Source organism: Lagenorhynchus albirostris, chromosome 8, assembly GCF_949774975.1.
Source record: "Lagenorhynchus albirostris chromosome 8, mLagAlb1.1, whole genome shotgun sequence".
Lineage (NCBI taxonomy): Eukaryota > Metazoa > Chordata > Mammalia > Artiodactyla > Delphinidae > Lagenorhynchus > Lagenorhynchus albirostris.
Genome location: NC_083102.1, coordinates 85,756,015 through 85,779,429, shown reverse-complemented (window position 1 = coordinate 85,779,429; position 23,415 = coordinate 85,756,015). Strand labels below are relative to the sequence as shown.

Genomic DNA, 23,415 nt, shown 5'->3' with positions numbered 1-23,415 from the left:
TCTAATGTGGGGGAGGGACCACTCCAAGGAGTCACGCAGGCTCAGTCACATTTGGGAATTCAGGGGACTCCGAGTTCTCCAAGTACCCCCAATTTCCCTCACTCCTATTCTCACTTCCAACTCTTCCCAATCAATAAACAAAAGAAACCTGGCAGAGCTATGATTCAGTAAACATTGCAAATTGGCAATGCACAGAATGAAATTCGAGTTTGGATTCAGCCAACTCTCCTTGTTACCTCTGGGGAGAGGGAGGACATTGGAATTGAAGGTGGTTTGCAAAGGGGTCTTTAGTCTAAGCTATAATTAAAAAAAAAAATTAAAGCATTTATGCATTTGGTATGATTAAAATTAATTTCAAATTTGCAATATGGTATAAGTATGAAAAACTACTTTTTTCTTTAGGAACTCAGCCAGGTAGAACAATCACTGTCTGGCCTAGTACAACCATACTCCTCTGCATGATATATACCCAGAGGCATGTTCCTAGAACCCCTTCTAAAAGTTTGTCATTCTTATGTATGCAATGCTATAGTATATGTGATTCTGTCTTGCCATCTCCTCCCCTGAAGTCAATCACTTCTAAACCGCATTCACAATCTCCCAGATCCTCAGATTTGATGGTACCTACTCCTTCCCCAGTTGTAACTCTGGCTTCTTTAGACTATAGCTCTTCATCTATGGTAACATATTCATGAACCACTTTGAGTAATAACACTCTTGTCTCAAATTTCCTTTACATCCTAGCCTAACAGATTGATTTTAGGGTAGAACCTAGACGATTATGGAATAATGTAATATATAATAAGGAATATATAGGACGGTATAGGACCAAAGAGACAAGGCACCAAACCCCTCCTGATGTCATCAGGAAAGATAATTATTTAGGATGATGATGATGATGATAATAGATATGTATGTTCTAGGTGCTTTGCATATGCTATCTCATTTAATCGTCTCAATAACTCTATTCTACTGTTATCCCAGTTTTATAATTGAAGGAACCAAAGAACAATGAGATTAAGTGATTTTGCCTGTTTTCACACAGCTTGCAAATAATGGAGCTGAAATTCATACCTAGTTAGTCTGGCTGCTGAGTCCCTGCTCTTAATTACGGATAATAAGACAAAACTCAGTGGGGGTCAAGGATGCCATTCTATCTAGACCAAGGGAACAGTAACACAAAGTAATGAAAATATGAGAGAATATGGTTTGTACTAGAACAACAAGGCATTCAGTTTGGCAGGAGTGTGAGTAGTGACAGAAAGGACACTGAAAGGGTAGGCAGAAATCGGTTCACGAAGGGGCTTATTTGCTGGATTTTATCATATACAAAATGAGGAGCTGTTGACAGGTTTTAAGCAGGAAAATAACATGATCAGAATTGTATTTTTGAATAATCCCTGTGGCAGTGATATGGAGGATGGATTGGAATAGATTCAAACTGGGGGCACAGGTCACTATTAGGAAGGGCTTGCATTATCCTAAGAGGATGATGAGGGCTAAACCAGAACAGCAACAAGAATGATGGAAAAAAGGGGAGAGGAGTTGAACGCTGCAAAATGAAACTGAAACTTCTGTATTTCAAATGTGTCAACAGTATTCTAGAGGGAAATAAGATAATTGTGTTCCTGTGTTTGGCTCTGTCTTCCTGTTAATGAAATAGTACTCATTAAAGTCTTCACAGAGTCAAAGATATTGTCTAGTTAGGTAAACATTATGCAAGTTTTCAGCCAAGAGTAAATATATAAAAATTATTTTACAAATAATACTTAATGTTTCTGTATTGAAGAAATAAATAGATGAGAAGATTAAATCTTTTATTTCACAAGGCTTTTAAAAGACACAAAACATAAACCTATTTATACATAAAGGAAAATAAGAATTCTAAGCAAGAGCTTATCATGACGACATTACCCGTTCTTTACCTTTAAACCTTCTACCCTTTCCTTGGGTAGCCATTCAGAAATAAGGACCAGTGAATTTTGTTATTTGGATGTCTTTTCTCGTCGTAAATTTAAGCTCTTTATTTACTGGATGAATGTGTCATCATTTCATTTAGAGCATTACTACTTATCAGAAAATCCAATTTTTTTTCTGTGATACGTGAGCCAGTTCCATTTGGAATTTCTAGAGGCCTAATTTTAGTCAATATTTTCAAAGTATGATAAAGCTCAGAAATAATTTGTTAATTAAGATAACAAATATTAGCCAGTAAAATGAAACCGAGACAAGACTCTAAAATAATGTATTTGTTAGTAGTCAATCCACATTTATGAACATTAGCATATATTAGTGAACAGTTATGTTAAGGCAAAAGACTCTCTCAGATATAATCTATTTCCATCAATATGTTAAAGATTACCAAAATCTAAAATATATTTTATAATATAATAAGTGACATGAAATGATTTCAGAAAGGAATTTCTATGTTACAGAGTTTATTAGAAAGGTACCATAAAAGTATAATGGGAAATAAAATTTTACTTAATATAAGGTGGAAAGATAGAAAAGATAAGCTTTTAAGTATTTACATAGATTAATGAATTATTTGCCAAATTCTCCTGAAATGATACCTAGTTCCTATTAAATCAGTGGACACTTGCTATATGAGCTATTTTTCTTTAGAACTGTATTTTTTTAAGGAGTCCGTTTTTATCAAAGAAATTTACCTAAACTTATACATATATTAATAGTTATATATAGTAAGTGAAAATGCCCTTATCTGAAATACATTGTATAATATCAAAATCTTCATAGTCTTTTTTAGAAAACAGAAAAGAGAGAGAAATAAAGAATTAGTTACAACATTTACATTTGATGTATTATTGAGTAGATATGAAGCCTCTGAAATCTACGATATTTTATATTTTTGTCATCACTTAATTCTATTTGCATTTCTCTTGCTTTAGTATTTTAATAGTATTAATAATATAGTTTGCATCATGTTTACCTGAACACTTTGTATGTTATATATTTTTAAAAGAATATCTTGCTTCTTTTTGATTAGAATTTTCTATAAAAGACATTAGTTGAAAAATTAACTTCTTACCTAAAGTTACTATCCTCCTTAATCATTTTCAAATAATGGGTAAAGCTGCATCTTTGTGAATTTATTTTTGAAAACTTGGTTACTTTAGTAGAAACAGACACCAGAAATTGAACGTTGAATGTATTTCTATGACTCACATACAGTATGGTGTATCCTTTTCAAATTTTATCCTAGAGCACTTTTTTAAACGTGCATTAGAATACAGCTGTTCTCTCTGAAATGGTCCCTTTTTACAATGGTGAAATTTAACAAACTATTTTTATAATCTTTTGAATATCATTTTTGCATTCTGGAATTAATTAATGAATTATAAAAGTTCCAGATACTTTTGTTTTGTTAAAAAAAATAAACACCCGTATTTGAATCTTCTGATAGCAAAACAAGCAATATACCATTTAGGGTTGAAATATATAATATTTGAACTATGGTTCTATATATTTCAAAATTCATATTTTTTTATAAATCGATTTATCTATTTGTCCTATAAAACATAGCTTTCTATGAAGTGAATCACTTAATGATATTATCGCTTTGGATATAAAATTGGCCTACATATAAGTGCTTCACTCCTCACCCACACCTACCTCTCCAAAAGAAAGTCTACCAGTAGTCTCGCACAGTAGTGAGCAGTCTTAAATTAAAAACAATTGTGCATTAGAGCAAAGGAAGATATTTTTCATGTTAAAGCAGTTTTTACCATCAAACATCTAAAGAGTTATAAACTATGAATGAATTACCTTTAAACCATGGTCTTTAAGGTTAAATTCATTTTCTGAGTGCTCTTAGGAGTGACATTATGCTATCACCTTTTAAAATATTTTAAATGATAAAATTCTACATTTCACGAATAGTGCAGGAACAGGTTTAATTACGTATGTTTCCCTTTGCTTGGGAATTAAAATGCTGTAAATGCCATAAATTGAGTAAGTTTATCTCAGAATGAGGAATATTTAGAGACAAATAAATACCCAATAACTATTTATAGCCTGAAAAGATGCGTTTAAGTCACAGTCAAAATACAGGTTACTTGTATAAAATTTAGCCTACTGAATAAACAAGTATTTTTTTAATTAGAGTGAGTAATATGAGTAAAAATATTTCAAATAAGAGACATTAAGAGAATTATAACTCTGCTGTGTGATTCTCAATATTCCCAATTGCTTGCAAGTGTTTATTCGGATAACAGCGTAACAGCAACAAAGGACTTCTTTAAATGGCATATTTTTCAGCTTTATTTCAAATGCTGTATAGCATAAGAACCCATTGCTCAGAGAGAAATTTTAAGCCATGGAAAAAGAGTATGAAACATATTCCAAAGTGCTGAAGGAATTAATTGCCCTATTAGGTAACGAAGACCCAAAAGAATGAGCATTAGTGATTTATGGCTTAAAGTGCTTGGGTCTGATCAGCATTTTGACTTCTTTGAAGGAGGACTTGTAGCCACCAGGTTGTGCCTCACTTATACCAGGCCAGGTCCCCCAGAAAATCCCATTTCGGACACCTCTGTATTTCTGGTGATAATATTTGCCATTTAAGTTTGCAGAAAGACATGCATCAAACCACCAGCCTGAACTGTAGTAGAGCCCACAGTTCCCAGAGGGGTATCGATCGTTGTCTCTATCCGGGGTGGTGAAAAACTTCAGATCGTGGTTGTAATGTTTACTGAAACGTAAGGCATCTCCAGCTGTGCCATTATAGTTACCAATGTGTAAACGGTATTTGAGAAACTCGTTGGCCACATAAAAGTGATCATACAAGGCATAGAGTTTGACACCGTTAAAGTCTTCAAGATCTATTCTTAGAATCATGTCCTTACTCTTAGTCAGAAGATGGATTTTATCGTTCCCCAGCCAAAATTCTCTTCTGGGGTTTCCAAAGCCTACTTTGTAGTCTTGCCATGTTCTGCTGAAGTTGGTGCTTCCATCAACACGTGCCTGCAGCACTGTCCAGCCTCCCCCCATGGTCTCCATGTCACAGAAAACTTCGAAGCTACTATTTTTGGGATCCGGTGTAACTCTGTAGAGCTCACTGCTTCTTTTGCCTATCGTGTAGTATTCAGAGCAATCTTTATATATAAGATGTTGAACTGCAGGGGTAAAAAAAGAAAGGCATTGGATTTTGTTGATAAAAACTAGGCATCTAAATAATTCTTTATATGCATGAAAGCAGTTTTATAGTTTGATCAATGGTGATAATGAAACCTTGCTCAGCTAAACTGACTTGAACCTGTTTAGCAAATGCTTGTTAACGCAGACAAAGCTCCCCAGCACAGTCTTGGTTGGTAATAATACTGACAACACCACCAACAAACAACAACAAGACATAAAAGTGATAGTTTTAGTAACTCAGTAATATTTAGTGAGGGCTCCGCATGTGTTCTAGGGATTCTGCCAAAGACTTGATAACATTTTCACACTTAATCTGCACATGAACTTTATGATGTAGATATTATTAACAACCTGCTGGTGAGAAAGAATATTAGGCTCAAAAAGGATCCGTGGCTTGTCCAACTTCACAGAAGCTTTAAAAGGCAGAGCCAGGACAGAGCTCAGATCTGGCTGGCTGCAAAGCTTGTCCTTGTGACCACTGCATCCCTTGGTCCTGAAAGTCAGATGATTCCAACGCTCCTAGAACTGCATTCCATGTATACAGAGGAAGCACAGGCTTCTATATCCTTTCACCTAAAGAGGCTGATAGACTCCACTTTCAGGCAGTTTTATAGGATCGTTCTAAATGATTTATTAAAATTCTAAAATACAGCATTGATCAACATTTCCATTTATTTTACTTGCTTGACAGTTAGACACAGAAGCTTAAGTTCTTTTTAAAAACTTCAATAATATACCAATATTCTTACTCTAAATTTATTATCCAGGAAAATATTTAGCTAGTGTTTCCCATGTCTGGTTTCTAGAAGGAAACCACAGGTGATTATGCTCAGGATTAGTGTAATAAACAGTTAATGTGGTTCTGTAGGAACCAATACAGATATTTACTCCAAAATAATTTTTTAAAAAATTGGTACTGGATCAGGCAAGTTTAATACAAGACACTTATGAGCCACAAATAATCTATTCATCTGTACTTAGAACTCAGAATATTCAGATAGTTCCCCAAAACTTAGTAGAAAAAAAGACAGTAGAATCTTGTTCTTGTCATTACAAATTGCCATGCAATACCACATCTAATGTTCACCCACGTACGTCACCTAAGATGTGAAACTCTGCCTTGCAATGTGCAGGGCACATTTAGATGCAGGCTGCTGGGAGTATTAGCAACAGTGGTCCCGGAATCTCCCAAATACCTTCACTGGGTAGATTCCCTGGGGAATCTACCTAGGGAAGATGCATGAGGTGCTTGTTTCTAAGGGCCATGATCTCTGCTTCAGGCACCATATCCCTTCAACCTCACACTCATGCAGAGATGGCTTTCCAAAGTGTGATAAGACCACCATCAGCAATGGTCCCAGAAACTCATGTGGAAAAACCAGGGTTTGGGGGAACCAGTGCCACAGCTAGCAGTTCGTGGGCAGAACAGGCAGCTAGGTTTATGGCCTTTAACATATACTTATTAAAGCTAATTCAGATTATCAGCAGATAATCTGGATGGGGAAGATGGGTTCTATTGTTACATGCTTGAATTCTAGTGAAAGAGAGGAAGAGATAAGAATGTATTCCTTCCCTTACTGGCATGCCAAAACGCCCCTTAAAATGTTTTTGGGCCACTAGGTCTAAAAGCAAAAAGGTTTGCACACATATGAAGCCATATAGCTGCTTTTATCCCATCTATAAAATCTCCCATTTCCACTAGACATTCGGGATTATGAACTGCAGATTACTTGCTAAAATCTTTAAGAGGTCTCTTGTTGCCATATAAGGAGCAGTCACCTGACCACACAAATAAACTGATTTCCAAAGAACAGAGTACAACCCCAAACACTGCCTTAACTCTACTGTTTTCAAACACTTCAGTGAAGAGATAAATAAGTTAAACTCACTGAAACATTAAGAAATTCCCTTAGAATATTACTCTACCATAAAAAGAAATGAAATTGAGTTATTTGTAGTGAGGTGGATGGACCTAGAGTCTGTCACACTGAGTGAAGTAAGTCAGAAAAACAGATACCATATGCTAACACATATATATGGAATCAAAAAAAAAGAAAAAAATGGTTCTGTAGAACCTAGGGGCAGGGCAGGAATAAAGATGCAGACGTAGAGAACGGACTTGAGGACATGGGGAGGGGGAAGGAGAAGCTGGGAGTAAGTGAGAGAGTGGCATGGACATATATACACTACCAGATGTAAAATAGATAGCTAGTGGGAAGCAGCCGCATAGCACAGGGAGATCAGCTAGGTGCTTTGTGACCACCTAGAGGGGTGGGATAGGGAGGGTGGGAGGGAGACTCAAGAGAGAGAAGATATGGGGATATATGTGTACACATAGCAGCTTCACTTTGTTATACAGCAGAAACTAACACACCACTGTAAAACAATTATACTCCAATAAAGATGTTTTTTAAAAAAAATAAAGAAAATAAATTCTCTCCCTCCACTTCTGTTTGTGTGTAGCTCTGGCGTCAGCAAATAAGATCTTTGAAAGTGCTTTCTAACGCATACAGAACTCATGATTTTTTGTAATTAGGTCCTATTCCTTTCTGTGGGCACATGTGCAAAGATAATAGTTTTTTCTGTATCACCTTGATGAATAAAAGGCCTAACTTATATAATTCATCCTTTATTTAACTTATATGATAAGGTTAATGTTTATAGATACTGTCTAGCTATATAACATTCATGAACAAATGATAAGAAAACATTATACATACCTGGACGTGATTGTATTTGTTCTTGAGTGGGACACTTAGATGAACATTTGCCATCCAAACTATTGACAACAAATGTTAGGTTTGCCACTTTGCTATCAACATAATGTTCTATGTTGTTCATATTTACAAGATTCAGCTTCTCCAGGCGACCCTGAAGCACGTCGATCTCCTCCTTGGCATCCTTAAGGTCAGAGGACAGCTTGTTAACCTCGCTCTCTAACTCTCTAACTCTGTTGTCACCAGCTTCTCCCAGAGCTCCTGTGCCGGGTAACAGCAGTCCACTTCTGCCCAGGTATCGGTTGTCATCAGCCTGCAGTTTGCAGTCTTGGCAAGACTTCTTCAGGCTCTTTACAATTTCCTTGAGGTTCTGGACTTCTTTGAACACCTCCTCGATCCTGCCAAACTGCTTGGGGAGCTGAATAGTCAGCGGGGGCAGGTTCACCTGGTAGGGACAGTCGCCTCCCTCCTCGCATTTCGCTCTGCTTTCTAGTCTCACTGGGCAGGCGTCCTGGGCTGCTTCATCGTTAATTTCCTCTGTTGCATTGTCTGCCACAACCAAAAAACCATAAGCAGCAAGGACAGCGGAGCTCAGCCAGCACCACTTCGCCAGCTTCATCTTTGCGGTGGCGCTCGCCCCAGCAGGGAAGGGGACCAGGCTGGAGCTCTTTTTAAGAGCTGCAGCTGCCTTCCTGAGTCAGGCTTTCCGTGTTCTCAGAAAAGGGCGGGAGCACGTTGCATCACCAGTCTCAGAAACACGGAGGAAGAGGAGATCGTCCTCATCAAACTCAGTGTGCCCCAAACTGTTATTTGTTCTCAATCAAAACCACCCGCTTTGGAATTCCTGCAGTTGGTCAGATGCACATACTCAACAAGTTTCACTTTCATCTTTTATTTTTAAAAAGCACAAGAAAAATCTTGAATCTTAAAATAATTATACTTGAAGTAAATCATTTCATGATACTTAACTCCACAGTGGGGTAAATAGTTTTTAAAGATAAAATTGAATGTGCTAGTTATCCAGATTATGTGAAGGACAGAAATGTTACAAAAATGGAAACGGTTCTTTTTCCTTCTGGGAATGGGGCATTGAGAATTCTGTATTTTCTTCACGTTGTGCTTTCAGGTGAAAATCTCAAGCACTTAAAATTTTACATATAATGAAGTTCAGCTTTCTGGTTCTTGCAGTGGACTTTTGTTTCATCTGTTTGAAAAGGGAAGAAAACTGGTAGAAAAAAAAGTGCTGCTTTCTATTTCTCCAACCACCGCATAGCACAGGAGGAATGTCTAACTGACAAAAACACCATTAAAATACATCCTTGCCTTTCATCAAAACCAGCAGCCTTCTCCTTTGCTCTTCACCAACTCTGTGACTGTACTGTCCTTCCACATCTGCCAAGTACGAATCTCTGAACTAGTCTGCCCCATCTTGGTTCTGATTCTTCTTTTGTCTCCGGCATCTTTGCCTTCCCTCCCCGCGGGCAGCCATAGCAGTCCCCTCTCTGTGTTTCTGCCTCCGCAGTGGGCCCTCTACCTGGTCTCTTGCTATGTCACTGTTTTGCCCCAAACATGTCTGCATTCATGACTTTTCATACTTTTCAAACCTTTTTTCATGGTTTTCAAACTCTTCTCCTGAGAGGCTGAGGACAGGAAGGGGGAACAGCTTCTATTGAAGGAACCACCTCCTTTTAATTTATTTTACATATTGGCGTCTCATGTAAGGTTTCTTATTAAAAAAGGATTTTATTGTTTTAAAAATAATTTCAAAATTATGGCTAAAAATCTAAATTCTTATTGTATTATTTAAAGTGCTCTGTAATCTGTCTCTTATTTATTTCTTTAACCTGATTTCCTATGATTTTTCTATCTACTCCTTCATTCCAGCCAATCGCTCCCATTCAGCCTAACTATTCATGTGCTCTAAATGTGTCAGGCTCACTTTACACTTCCAAACTGTATTTACTCCTGGATATTCAGGAGGCCTAGATTCCACCCCTGCATCTACTTCTTATTGGATCTATAGATCATTAACTTTGCTGAGCCTTGGTTCCTGGAACTGTGAAGGAGAAATTTGGCTATTCTCCCCTCATGTCGGAATGATAGTTACAAAAATTTTGAGTGGTGCAGTGCTGAAGGAAAAATATGCAGTGTATAAAATGCAACATTCTTGGGCTTCCCTGGTGGCGCAGTGGTTGAGAGTCCGCCTGCCGATGCAGGGGACACAGGTTCGTGCCCCGGTCCGGGAAGATCCCACATGCCGCAGAGCCGCTGGGCCCGTGAGCCATGGCCGCTGAGCCTGCACGTCTGGAGCCTGTGCTCCGCAACGGGAGAGGCCACAACAGTGAGAGGCCCGCGTACCGCAAAAAAAAAAAAAAGAAAAAAAAAGGAGAATGATGATAATATAGATAATAATATCTTATAAAGCAGAAATATATAGGAACGACGTTTAGCGCAAGGTAGCTTATTAAATGCCTTCGACTGGATAGGCTATAAATCCACATATTTAGCCTGTCAAGTCCAGTCAGGAATTTATTAAAGATCTGTATACTCAGCACTGTGCTAGCGCATATCGATGTATCCATCCATCCATCCATCCATCCATCCTATATTAACTGAGCATCCCCTATGTGCAAGACATTGTTCCAGGCACTTAGGCTACACTAGTGAACACATCAAACAAAAATCCCCTTTTCCTTCTTAGGAAGGGGTATTGAGGGCTTTGTATTTTGTTCATGTTGGACTTTCAAGTGAAATCATAAGCACTTTTAAGCTTTTCTAAATCTAACAAAGGTATAGCTTTCTGACTCTTGCATTGGGCTTTTGTTCCATCTCTGTGAATCAGGGATTTGCTTTCTAGGCACTGATGTTGATTCTTGGGCCCTGCACACCCCACTTAGCCAAGGGCCAGTGGCATAGTTCCATCTAAAAAGCTTGGACCTGCTATGGGAACTGGCTCCTGTCCCTTCGGGACCATAGAAAATGCCCCAAATAAAGGCCAAAAATCGCTTTATTAATCAGTTTTTATCGACACTAGTAAGTGGGAATTCTGGGTTCTTAATTTTAAAAGATTATCGTTCACTTGCCAGAGGCAGACACTAAGTGACCACCACATGAAAGAGGCTCAGTCTGCCTAATGAGTTTACAGCCCACGGGGGCAGAGAGTGTTGTGCTACAGTTGTGCAGGAAGCTTTCACAAATACTATCTCACTACATCCTCCCATCTACACAATTACTTTCTGCCTGTGCAGATGAGCAAAGAAAGAGTTCAAAGCAATAAATCACTTGCCTATGGTTTCGCACTTTTTAAAGGACAGCTGGAATTTGAACCTGGGTCTGACTCCAAAGTTCACGTCTTCTCCTGTGCCACCCTGCCATGTGGGGGGCAGGGAGATAATACTGGAAAGGAATGTTGGTACCATGTTGTGGAGAGCCTGGTGCTTAAATCCCTGCTTAGATCAGTGGGGAGCCACTGAAGGTTTTGAGCAAAGGAATAATATAATCAGTTAAGCATTTGAGAGAAATTAATCTATCATTGAAATTGTAGGTGCACTGGAAAGGGAAAGATTAGGCAAAAAGAGCAGTTTAGAGGCCATTTAAATAGTCCAAGTCATTGTTTCCCGAAGTGTGTTTTCTGGAACGTGAGTACCTAGATGTTGATAAATGTTATGTGACAACAGAGTTCCAGGACAGGTGGCTCTGAAAATTACCAGTAATTTGCAAATGTGCATTATGGCTGGCCAAGAAGAAAACAACATATGCTGCATTTTTCAAATTTTGGTTGATAATGGGAATCCTTTTTTTTTTTCTAGCACCATTTTTAGGAATGAATCTTCTGCTAGAAACCAGTAGGAAATGCTGTGCTAGGTGAGAGGTGCTAGTGTAGTGGCGGGCACTAGGTAAGAGGTGAACTAGTGTGGTGGCAGGAGGGGTGGTGAAGGGGTAGCAACTATTTTTGTCAAAGAGTAATAGAATCTATAGAATATGATAAGGGATGAAAAATGGAAGGAGAGGGTAGAGTTGAGAGAGCACCATGAAATATGACTCCCACTGAAGTTAAGTAATGCCATGGCAATGAGAGTAGAGAGGGAGCCGTAAGCTGGGGAGAGTGTAGTAGTATTATTTCTGTTTTGAATAGAGTGACAAGCCACCAGGTAGAAATATCTAACATACAGCTGAACATCTAAGTATTACAAACAGCACAGAATGGATATGGATGTCAATTTGAAGCCACAGGAACCAAAAGGATGGTAAAACATGAGAACTGGAAGAGTGCTGTGTCACAAAGACCAGGAGAGAGGGTTTCAAAGAGGCAGCCATCAGATAATCAAAAACTTGAAGAGCTGATTTCTGGTCCTCAACTCCTACAGAATTCCCACCCTCCGACCTTGACTCTCTGTCGTCTCCTTCTTGCTGGAAAACCTTTCCAGATTTTCTCATGCCCAGCCTGCCCTGACTCCTAGAATCGTCTACTGATTCCTCATGGCAGTGTCGGAAACTTCTACCCCGTATCTGCTCTCAACCTGGAACTGATGCATTACGCCCACCTACAGACTTGTTTTTCAGATCTAAACAAATTATTTAACACCAATACATGTTGGGATTTTAAAGTAGCAAGATATATTTTTATAAGCCCCATATGAAAATTACTTTCATCAGTCTATATTCACAATATATTCAAACTTCTTTTTTTTTTCTTATGCAAAGTATATTTAAGAGAGGATCTGCATTTACTGTATCTGGATCAGATCCCAAAAGCAAATTTTCATTTCCCTTAATACAGTTTTCTTAAAATAAAGAAACCCTTTATGTCTCTATTTGTACCAAAGGAAGTAAATTTAATAACAATTATTAATTATAGTACTGAGATCCTTTTCTTAATATTATGCCTATTAATTTAACATAGTTGTAGTTTCTAACTTACTAAATTTGATGGTTCTTTAGGGAGTACATGTTTGGGGATAAAAAATTAAAACATTCACTTTTTAATCTACTTGGTTTGTAATGTCAACAGTAAATAATGTTTATCTTAATATTCCTTAGAGGTCTTAGTCCTTGTTCATTATAAAGTTCATGGAAAGAACTTTAAACAAAAGCCTGATTTCAGCAGCCCATAGAGAACTGCCTGATTTTGGTTAAAACTAGAATAATAGTTGGTAGGTTCTTTGTTATGACTTGCAAGTACATCTCTAGCATAGATAAAGAGATCCAGACTAGGAAACCCTCCAGCATGGACCTACCATGAAAGATCCACTATGTGAATCCTTAAGGGTCTGGATCAAGAGAAATATAGGGCAGAAATATCCAAAGGTCCACTCTTAATAAGACTATAAAACATACAGTCATCTGATGAACTAATGGCCTAGGTCTTCAGTGAGATATCCAGGGCTTCTCAGGTTAGAATTCTTTGAAACTGGAATATTTCATGGGAGTCTTGGAATGTCCATCTTATCAATGTCAATATCTTATCAACAAAATCTTTTACTGTGTATCCCACACCAAGCCAGGGATCATGGAGGAGCTAAGAGATCCATGGGCCATGGCGTCTAATTTTCCTGTCGTCTCTCTAAATTTCCAGAGACTCAATAAACTTCATAAAACCAATGTTGAGGAAACAAAATATGTTTATTTTTATTTCTTGTATTGGAGATTGATCTTGAGTTTCCTTTTATATTCCTCAAACAAAACAAAAATAAATCATAATAAAGAAATCAAAAATATGAAATTGTGGCTTTCCCTGTCTTCCCTTTGTTTCTCATAATTTATGGTAGTTATGTTTTCTATAATGTCACCACAAACACTGAATTAGCAAATACCAAACCGTTGCTCCTAGGGGAAATGCAGGGTTAGGCTTCTACGAGCCTCTGGTCCTAATATTTTTGTCAACTGATCAATATATAACCTTGTTTTCAATGTGTTTCTGTTTAAAGACGTCTTATTTAGTATATATTGTTGATTCATTAACACAGAATACATGACCAAGAGAACTATAATCATACCTGAAGGAAGCTTATCTAACACATGTATTTCCTCCTTAAGGTACATCACAGCCTTCTTGCACTGAGGAACACTAGATAGCACCTCAGAACTATGCTCAGGGGCCATTTTAAACAGTGAAAACATCAGCAAAAAACACAAAAATGTGGAAAAACATGGCACTTAGACCACAAAAAGAGCACTTGGTTACAGTATGAGAGCTGAAATAAGACAACAAGAGTGTTGATCTCTGAGCTCAGCTGGGAATGCATGTGTTGGGCAACTCGAACTTTTCACCACGCTGGCCATGTCTACAAATGGTCCCCAAAGCCCACAGGTATTATCCTGGAGTTATAAATAAATTCTAATAAGTAACTGAATTTGCAAATATGCAATACATGAATAATGAGGATTGATTTTATACTGTTACAAAATCCAAGGCTTTAAATTCTTAGAAATGTCTATATATTCATTCTAAGTGTTAATTTGGTTTTATCTGTTTTATCACTTGCATTTCTTAGGGTATTATTTGCTTTGTTTGCCTTTACTTGGCATTTAAAAATAATATATAAATATGAATTTATAGAATATATAACATTACATATATCTATTATGTTATATAATTTTATATAATATCATACAATATCATATATGTTATATAATTATATAAATTTAAACTGAATAATAAAATTTAGCTTAGGAATTTGTTTCAGTTCATTCATAAAAACAGTATGCATCTTAACTTTTGCAATTAAGTTATGCAATTAACTTTTTAGGGAAAAATGAAAATAGTAAACTAATTCCATGCCAACTGAATAATTTCATGCTGCATGTACGTCTTTTAAAAGCCTGTTCTTTCCTCTCTTTGAAACTTGTTTTTTAAAGACTCAAGTCTATCTTATGAAATATATATGTCAGCATATGAATTCTCAATAAATGTTAATTTAAAGGTGATTTCTACTGTGCTGGTAACTAAAGAAAATCTATGAAATGGATTTGTATGATGTTTTGAAATGTATTTGAAATGTTGTAGTTTTAATAGTAAACATGATTTAAAGTATGGCATTCTGAGGGATAGCATTATCTTATTAAGTTTATTTCTTTCTCCGCTTCTAGTTTGATATTATCTATGATTTGAGTCATATCCTATTGTTTGCAATGAAAATTTTTCAGAGTATGAGAAACTACTTCTTGATCATTATCAAGAGATGTAAAATTGCTTGGCCCTTATTTTAAAGTGTCCACCGTTATTTACCATAGCTTTCCTCTGCTTGTGTATTTAACACACAATTATTTCAATCATGTTTACATGTACAAATGATATGGCATGTATTTTGATACTTAATATAAAGTTCAGCTGCAACAACTGCTGTTGCACAGAAAGATGACAACACAGATGCACAAGATGTGGTCAAGTCATGTATAAACGTAGGCTTAAAATAAGTCGCCAATCACTACCATTTTCATCTCAAAAATAGCATGACATGACAGGGTGAAAAGAGCCTTAGAATGGTAGTTATGGAACCCATGATCTTAGTGAGGAAACTCCCACTTTCTTGTCACTTAACTAGGCATTAGTTTCCTCATCTATAATATGAGGTCAGATTAGAGAGCTTAAGGTCCTTTTCAGGTGTAATAGTTTATGACTGTAAATGTTATTAATTAGAAGTCATGTAATAGCAAAGCAAGTCATAAGTATAGATGGTCCTTTAATTAGATCATTAATTCCAATGGAAAATTATAAAGATCTTCTACGTTTTAGTTATTCCTCCATTCAATGAGTCCTTATTTTGCATTTATTGAACCATGCTCTGTACCGACCCTTGGGATGACATAAGTGAAAAAACAGACCCAGTCCTCACTTCATGGAGCTTTAAGTTGCAGAGCAAAGTATTTCAAGCCAGAGCCAGCCTTGGGCCGAGGCAATGTGTTTGGTGTTAGAAAGGGGGTCAGTAAGCACACCAAGGCCTTTTCTGCACCTCTCAATTCCCTCCCACTATGCCATGGCATTGGCCTCTCCCTTTGCTAACTCTGAAAATAGCCAACTTTAGAGTCATTCTTTTCAAATTAGACCACAAAGGTTGTACAGTGTCTGTATATAATCACGCCTATGTTGGATATATGCTTCCTGGCAGAGAAGAGAACTTCCCGTCTTCTTTATTAGGCTTATTTCTTTGCCTCTTAACCCACCTCCATAACTACCCGCACTCCAAAATCTCCCATTTACAAAGCAGAGTGTTTGGAATGAAAGGGATTTTTAAAAGAAAACCATATTCTGTACAAATGGCGTGTATAGCTTTCCTAGGTCTAAAATTTATCTAATGATCATAGGGTTTATTAATTCAATAAAGTACAGATTAGGCAGAATGCACAGAATAAAGATACAGCTGTAGCACTGAAAATATAAGAGCACAGGAGGTAAACATATTAAAACTTTTTGCTTTTACATTTGCTGTTTTCCCTATTTTTTCCCTCTTGTTTTATCTTTGCTTCTGCATTGTGAGGCAGTAGGGGTACGGAGGAAGAAGAGGTTGTTCTTTAGCAACTAAAAGCATATGGATTGGGGGATTTTACTTTTCTCTTTTCTAAGGCAAGCCCCAGAAGAGGAGCCTGGCCTGACTGGGAGAATCTAGGCTAAGTTTAAGTGGCTCTTCCTCCCTGCTCCACGACTAGCTAACATCTGCTGCTTATTATGTGGCCCATCTTCTCTAATTTTCCTGCTAACTCCCACCCAAAACACAGAAGACAGAAATATAGTACAGAGGAACGTAGTGGAGCCCAGAGAGATGAAGGTGGTGGGATAAAGATGACAAAGAAAAGAGACTCGAGGGAAAAACAGGGAGAGAAATTGAATCATGGTGGGGTCTGTACCAGAGTCTTGTTTAAAGAAGATATTAAGTCCATATGGAAAGCTAATTTTATAGGATTTCTTTTCCGGAATGGGAATTGAGAGAACAAAGTTAGAGGACATGACTGGAATCAGAGCATTATGGCATCAAAGATAAATGCTTTCTTCATCATTTTGGCAGTGGCCAGTTGTGTTAATAGTTGCTTCAGATTATATTATTACTTTGCCATAAATGAAGTTAGATAAACTTTTAGGACATAGACCTTCCAAACAGCTTTACTTTATAAACAGTGTGAATTTTTAGCCAATATACCCAATTTCCAATGTTTAAAGGAGTTTTGCTGTGGAACTATTTGCTTTCATAACAATTTAATTCACTGTGATTTCCTGAATTTTTCATATTTTAAAACACCAGTACTATATCAAATAGAATAATAACATTGTCAGGTAGAAGCTGAATATACTAGATACATATTCCAGTAATTAATATGAAATATCTAGAACAAACAGCATTTACAGTTTAATAAAGGAACTTTAATATTAAACAGCTATTTCAAACTTTTCCAGTGCTGTGAAACTTCAGAAAACGACATTACATGTTATGAGGACTAGCCCCTTCATTTTACAGATGAGTAAACAGGTCTAGGAAAAACTAAATGACCTGTCCATGCCTGGCCAAGGCTGCTCATGTCTCCCAATTTCCATGCCATCTAGTTTACACTGATCTCTAAAGTACCCTTAATTTGTAGCTAGACTATAGAAAAATGCTACAAAAATATAGTCTACCCATATTAAAACTTTCCTGGTACAATGCCCCTGGGATTTTAGAAAGCAATAAAGTTTCCTCACATCCTTCAAAATAACTGGGCATTACCAAATGAGCTATTCACATACCTTGCTATATGTGAAAATGATTCAGACAATTTCTCCAATATATTCTAACCTGTCACTATAATTTTCTCAACCTGTCTTTCTGTTTATGCTTGTGTGCGTTGTCTGGCTTGGAGTATAAATTCTTAGAATAATAATTTTTTAAAGACATCTTATGCCTCACCCTGCCAAGAACTGCATTCTAGAAGGCAAGTGAAAAAAAAGTTTTAAATCTCTTTTCTGAAAAGAATAATTTCTGATTATAAATGAAATACTTGCTCATTATAAAAAAGATTAGAGAGACTTCCCTGGTGGCGCAGTGGTTAAGACTCTGCGCTCCCAATGCAGGGGGCCAGGGTTCGATCCTGGTTAGGGAACTAGATCCCAAGTGCATGCCGCAACTAAGAGTTCCCATGCCACGGCTAAGGAGCCCTCGAGCTGCAACTAAGGAGCCCACATGCTGCAACTAAGAGCTGGTGCAATCAAATAAATAAATAAATATTAAAAAAAAAAAGGTTAGAAAATACAGAAATTCTCAGGAAGCAAGACAAATCTTAAACAAACAACCTAACCTTACACCTAAAGGAGCTAGAAAAAGAAGAACAAACAAAACCCATAGTTAATAGAAGGAAAGAAATCATCAAGATCAGAGCAGAAATAGAAGGAAAGAAATCATCAAGATCAGAGCAGAAATAAGTGAAACAGAGACTTAAAAAAATAGAAAAGATCAATGAAACTAAGAGTTAGTTCTTTGAAAAGATAAACAAAATTGATAAACTTTCAGCCAGACTCATCGAGAAAAAAAGAGGGCCCAAATCAATAAAATCAATAATGAAAAAGGAGAACTTAAAACCAACATCACAGATATACAAAGGATCATAAGAGTTTGCTATGAACAACTATACACCAATAAAATGGACAACCTAGAATAAACAGGCAAATTCCTAGAAGTGTACAATCTCCCAAGACTGAACCAGGAAGAAATAGAAAATATGAACAGACCAATTACAAGCAATGAAATTAAATCAGTAATTTAAAAACTCCCAACAAACAACCGTCCAGGACCCGATGGCTTCACAGGTGAATTCTACCAAACATTTAGAGAAGAGTTAACACATACCTTTCTCAAACTACCCCAGAAAATTATACAGAGGAAGGAATGCTTCCAAACACACTCTATGATGCCAGCATCACCCTGATACAAAAATCACAGAGATATCACACAAAAAAAGAAAATTACAGGCCAATATCAATGATGAACATAGATGCAAAAAGTCTCAACAAAATATTAGCAAACCGAATTCAACAATACATTAAAATGATCATACACCATGATCAAGTGGGACTTATCCCAGGAGTGCAAGGATGGTTCAATATCTGCAAATCAATCAATGTGATATGCCATATTAACAAACTGAAGAATAAAGTCATACAACCATCTCAATAGATGCAGAAAAAGTTTATGACAAAATTCAACATCCATTTATGATAAAAAAAACAAACTCTCCACAAAGTGGGTATAGAGAGAACATACCTCAACATAATAAGGGCCAAATATGCTAATCCTACAGCTAACATCATATTCAGTGGTAAAAAGTGTAAATCATTTCCTCAAAATGAAATCTTAAAAAAAATGAAATGAATGAATACAACAAAACAGAAACAGACTCACAGATAGAGAAAAAACTACTGGTTATCAGTGAGGAAAGGGAAGGGGGGAGGGGCAAGATAGGGGTAGGGGACTAAGAGGTACAAACTACTATGTATAAAATAAATAAGCTATAAGGATGTATTGTACGGCACAGGGAATATAGCCAATATTTTATAATAACTTTAAATGAAGTATAATCTATAAAAATTTTGAATCACTATGTTGTATACCTGAAACTAACATAGTATTGTAAGTCACCTACACCTCAATAAAAAAAAAATACAGAAATGTATATGACAACTATATTCCTACCACTTTTTTCTTTTTTTATCTTTTCCTACCATTTTTTATTGTAGTAAAATATTCATAACATAAAATTCATCATTTTAACCATTTTTAAGTGTACAGTTCAGTGACATTAAATTCATTCACATTACTATGCAACAACTACCACCATCTATCTCCAGAAATTTTTCATCATCTCATACTGACTCTGTACTTAATAAAGAGTAAATCCCCATTCTCTGCTGCCCCACCCCTGGTAAAAACTGTTCTACTTTCTGTCTCTATGGATATGACTATTCTAGGTACCTCGTATAAGTGGAATCATACAATATTTGTCCTTTTATATCTGGCTTATCTCATTTAGTATAATATGTTTAAGGTCTGTTCATGTTATAGCATGTATCAGAATATCATTCCCTCTTAAGGCTGAGTACTATTCCACTGTATTTACACATCACATTTTGTTTATCTACCCATCTGTTGATGGACATTTGGGTTGTTTTCACCTTTTAGCTGTAATGAATGATGCTGCTATGAAAATGAGTGTACGAGTATCTGTTCAAGTTCCTTCTTTCAGTTCTTTTATGTGTATACCCAGAAGTGGAATTGATGGATCCTATGGTGATGTTACATTTAATTTTTTGAGGAACTGCCCATAGTGTTTTCCACATCAGCTGCACCATTTTACATTCCCATCATCCATGCACAGGGGTTCCAGTTCCTCCATATCCTTGCCAACAGTTGTTATTTCCTGTTTTTTGAAAATGGCCATCCTACTGGATGTGAAGTCCTATCTCATTGTGATTTTGATTTGTATTTTAGAATGATTAGTGACCTTAAGTGCTTATTGACCATTTGTATTCTTCTTTGGAGAAATGTCTATTTAGATCCTTTGTCCATTTTTGAATTGGCATTGTTTTGTTGTTGTTGTTGAGTGTAGTATAATGATGACTTTTATTAACGTTTTAGACTATTTCAAATCATCTTTCCAAATATATATGTTTGTGTGTAGTTTTATAATTATAAAAATTAGGCCATCTTCTACATAGGTTTTAATCTTTTTAAATTCTGAATGTAACACATATAGTGTCCAAAATATAAAGATACAATTGAAATCAAATACTCAACCACCATCCAGTCAAAAAAAAAAATACTGCCAGCTTCAGGAAATTCCCCTCCTACTCTGTCATTCACTCTGTAGTAGCCACTGTATTGACTTTCATGATAATGCTTTTCTTGTTGTTCTTAATAGTTTTACCACCTAAGCATGAATCCCCATACACCATACTTTTGTGTTGCCTATTTTTATTATTTTTAAAATTTATTTTATTTTTGGCTGCGTTGGGTCTTTGTTGTGCGTGTGGGCTTTCTCTAGTTGTGGAGTGTGGGGCTACTCTTCATTGTGGTGTGCGTGCTTCTCACTGTGGTGGCTTCTCGTGTTGTGGAGCACGGGCTCAAGGCACACGGGCTTCAGTAGTTGTGGCATGCGGGCTCAGGAGTTGTGGCTCACGGGTTCTAGAGCGCAGGGTCAGTAGTTGTGGAGCACAGGCTTAGCTGCTCCACGGCATGTGGGATCTTCCCAGACCAGGGATCAAACCCATGTCCCCTGCATTGGCAGAAGGATTCTTAACCACTGTGCCACCAGGGAAGTCCCAATTTTGCCTATTTTTAAATTTGATGGAAACAGAATTCTACAAAATGTATTATTTTGTGTTTGGTTTCTTTCACTCTATGTTATATTTATGAGAATCATTCATATTTTTGCATGTATATTTTCATGGTTTGGTTTTACCAATATTATATTTATCCAATATATTGCCAATGGATATTGAGGTTGTTTCCAATTTTCATAAATTACTAATAATGCAACTTGAACGTTCTTGTGCGTGTCTCTTGGTGTACTTGTGCATGCACCTCTGTGGGCATTTATCAAGGAATAGAACTGTTTTGCCACAGGGTTTGTGAGATTAGGTAATTTTTCATATAATTATTAGTCATTTGGGTTTAAGTGACTTTGTTTTCATGATCTCCATTCTTCCAATATAATGTTTTTCTTTTAATTTCTAAAACTCTATTTGTTCTTTTTTAATAAATTTGTATTATTAGCTCTTTGTATATCAAGTATTTGCATACTTTTTTCAACTTTGACATTTGAATTTCAATTGTGGTATTTACATATATGGAAGTCTTTAGATGTTTCATTTTTATATTAATCTTTTCCTTATGATTCCTTTACAATACTACAATCATATAAATGCCATGTGCATTTTCTATTATTTTTATGGTTTTATTTTTTATGCTTGAATTTTAATATTCTAGAATTTGTTTTAAAGTGTGACATAGGAACCTAACTATATTTTTCCCCCGAATGTTTAAAAAGTTCTTACAATACAATGTTTTAATGAATTCCACCTTTTCCCTGCACTGACATGAACTTATCCATAAGCAAAATGTTTTCTGGTTACATTGATATGGCTCTCTATCCTGGTGCTACTGTCCTACTGTTTAAATATGATAGATCTAGAATGCATCTTAAATCTGAAAGGGAAAATGCACACTTAGAAGTCTTGCTTTTATAAATTTAAATAACTTATTATTCCAACTGTACTTTACAATAAGTTCCAAAAGTTCTAGTGATTAATTTGGGAATAATTGGCCTATTTTAAAATGTTTTTATCAGCCTGGGACATCTGTTCACAATTTCTTTTACATTTCCCTATACACTTTTGTAGTTTTCTATATATGGATCTTTCACATATCTTGTTAAGTTTATCTCCAGATTTTTCATCTTTCCCATTGGTATTATGAATCAGATCTTTTCTTCAATATGTTTTCAAACTTCTTATTATTAATTTGGAAAGCTATATTTTTATAAATTTATTTTATAGATGGACACCTTACTGCATTATAAAATTATTTTGTATTTTTCATGTAGGCATTTATATCAGCTGCAAATAATGACCATTTGTCCCTCTTTCTCATATATACACACTTTCCTGTTTAAATCCCTTGGTATATATTTTCTGAATTATATTCAATGATCATGCTCATACCAGTCACTCTTCCCTACCTTATTTCTTTTTTTTTTTTTTTTTTGTGGTACGCGGGCCTCTCACTGTTGTGGCCTCTCCCGTTGCAGAGCACAGGCTCCGGACGCGCAGGCTCAGTGGCCATGGCTCACGGGCCCAGCCGCTCCGTGGCATGTGGGATCTTCCCGGACCGGGGCACGAACCCGTGTCCCCTGCCTCGGTAGGCGGACTCTCAACCACTGCGCCACCAGGGAAGCCCCCTTATTTCTTATTTTAGTGGGAATTCCTAGAGTTCCATAATTAAAATGTGACGCTAGCTATTTGTTTGAAATTAGTGCTTAAAGGATAATAAATTCTCAATAGTTAGTACTAAGCCTGTAACTGCTGTTGTCCGATTCTAGCCAAAATGGCAGCAGGCAGAGTGGAGTAGTGAAAAGAGGATGGACTCTGAAGTCACCATGAATCTGAACCCTTGCTTCTCTCCTTAGAGCACAGCCTCTCTGGCACATACCTATTTCATAGGATTATTAGAAGAATTAAATGAGATAACATATTCCAGGCCCCTAGTATATTTTTCTGACATATACTGTTTTTATGCACAATCTAAACACTATAGTTTAGATTGTTCAGATTTTTCCAAAAATTTCTTTGTAAGTATAACTAACATTCTATTCATCTCTATTAATTACATTCATCTATTTTTCTCAAAATGCTCAAAATAAGGAGCATCTCTGTAAAAAACAAAAAAATAGAAGTGAAAAACCACTTTGATGGGATACCAGTCAATGCTAAGCATCTGTTTTCTTCTGTGGAATAGAGTGTGTAGTCTCTAAGTTTGATAAGAATATCAGAACATATTCAAAGTGTCTTTGTAAGACATTCTAG

General features: G+C 36.4%; 3 protein-coding genes across 9 annotated transcripts in view; 1 reads left to right on the top strand and 2 right to left on the bottom strand.

The window, feature by feature from the left end:
- GSAP (gamma-secretase activating protein) overlaps window positions 1-23,415 on the bottom strand; it is a 234,015-nt gene that overhangs the window by 51,909 nt on the left and 158,691 nt on the right. For 6 of the 7 annotated variants that reach the window (XR_009542043.1, XR_009542039.1, XR_009542032.1 and 3 more), the window contains one exon: window positions 4,996-5,135. The exons of the other annotated variant lie outside the window; for it this stretch is intronic. The gene's annotated coding sequence lies outside the window, so the exon portion shown is untranslated. Of the gene's footprint in view, window positions 1-4,995; window positions 5,136-23,415 lie in introns of those variants that run through there. 7 annotated transcript variants of the gene reach the window in all.
- CCDC146 (coiled-coil domain containing 146) overlaps window positions 1-23,415 on the top strand; it is a 107,723-nt gene that overhangs the window by 19,383 nt on the left and 64,925 nt on the right. The window lies entirely within an intron of this gene.
- FGL2 (fibrinogen like 2) lies at window positions 1,804-8,788 on the bottom strand. The gene is made up of 2 exons (XM_060157228.1): window positions 7,878-8,788; window positions 1,804-5,135 (listed from the first exon to the last, which is right to left on the bottom strand). The coding sequence occupies exons 1-2, from the start codon at window positions 8,491-8,493 to the stop codon at window positions 4,429-4,431; spliced, it is 1,323 nt and encodes a 440-aa protein (XP_060013211.1). The 5' UTR covers window positions 8,494-8,788; the 3' UTR covers window positions 1,804-4,428.

Excerpts from the sequence above, each read along its gene's own strand:
- FGL2 (XM_060157228.1), bottom strand. The coding sequence starts at position 8,493 with ATGAAGCTGGCGAAGTGGTGCTGGCTGAGCTCCGCTGTCCTTGCTGCT. Across the intron at positions 5,136-7,877 it reads ACAAATACAATCACGTCCAG|TTCAACATCTTATATATAAA; the intron begins GTATGTATAATG and ends TTACCCCTGCAG.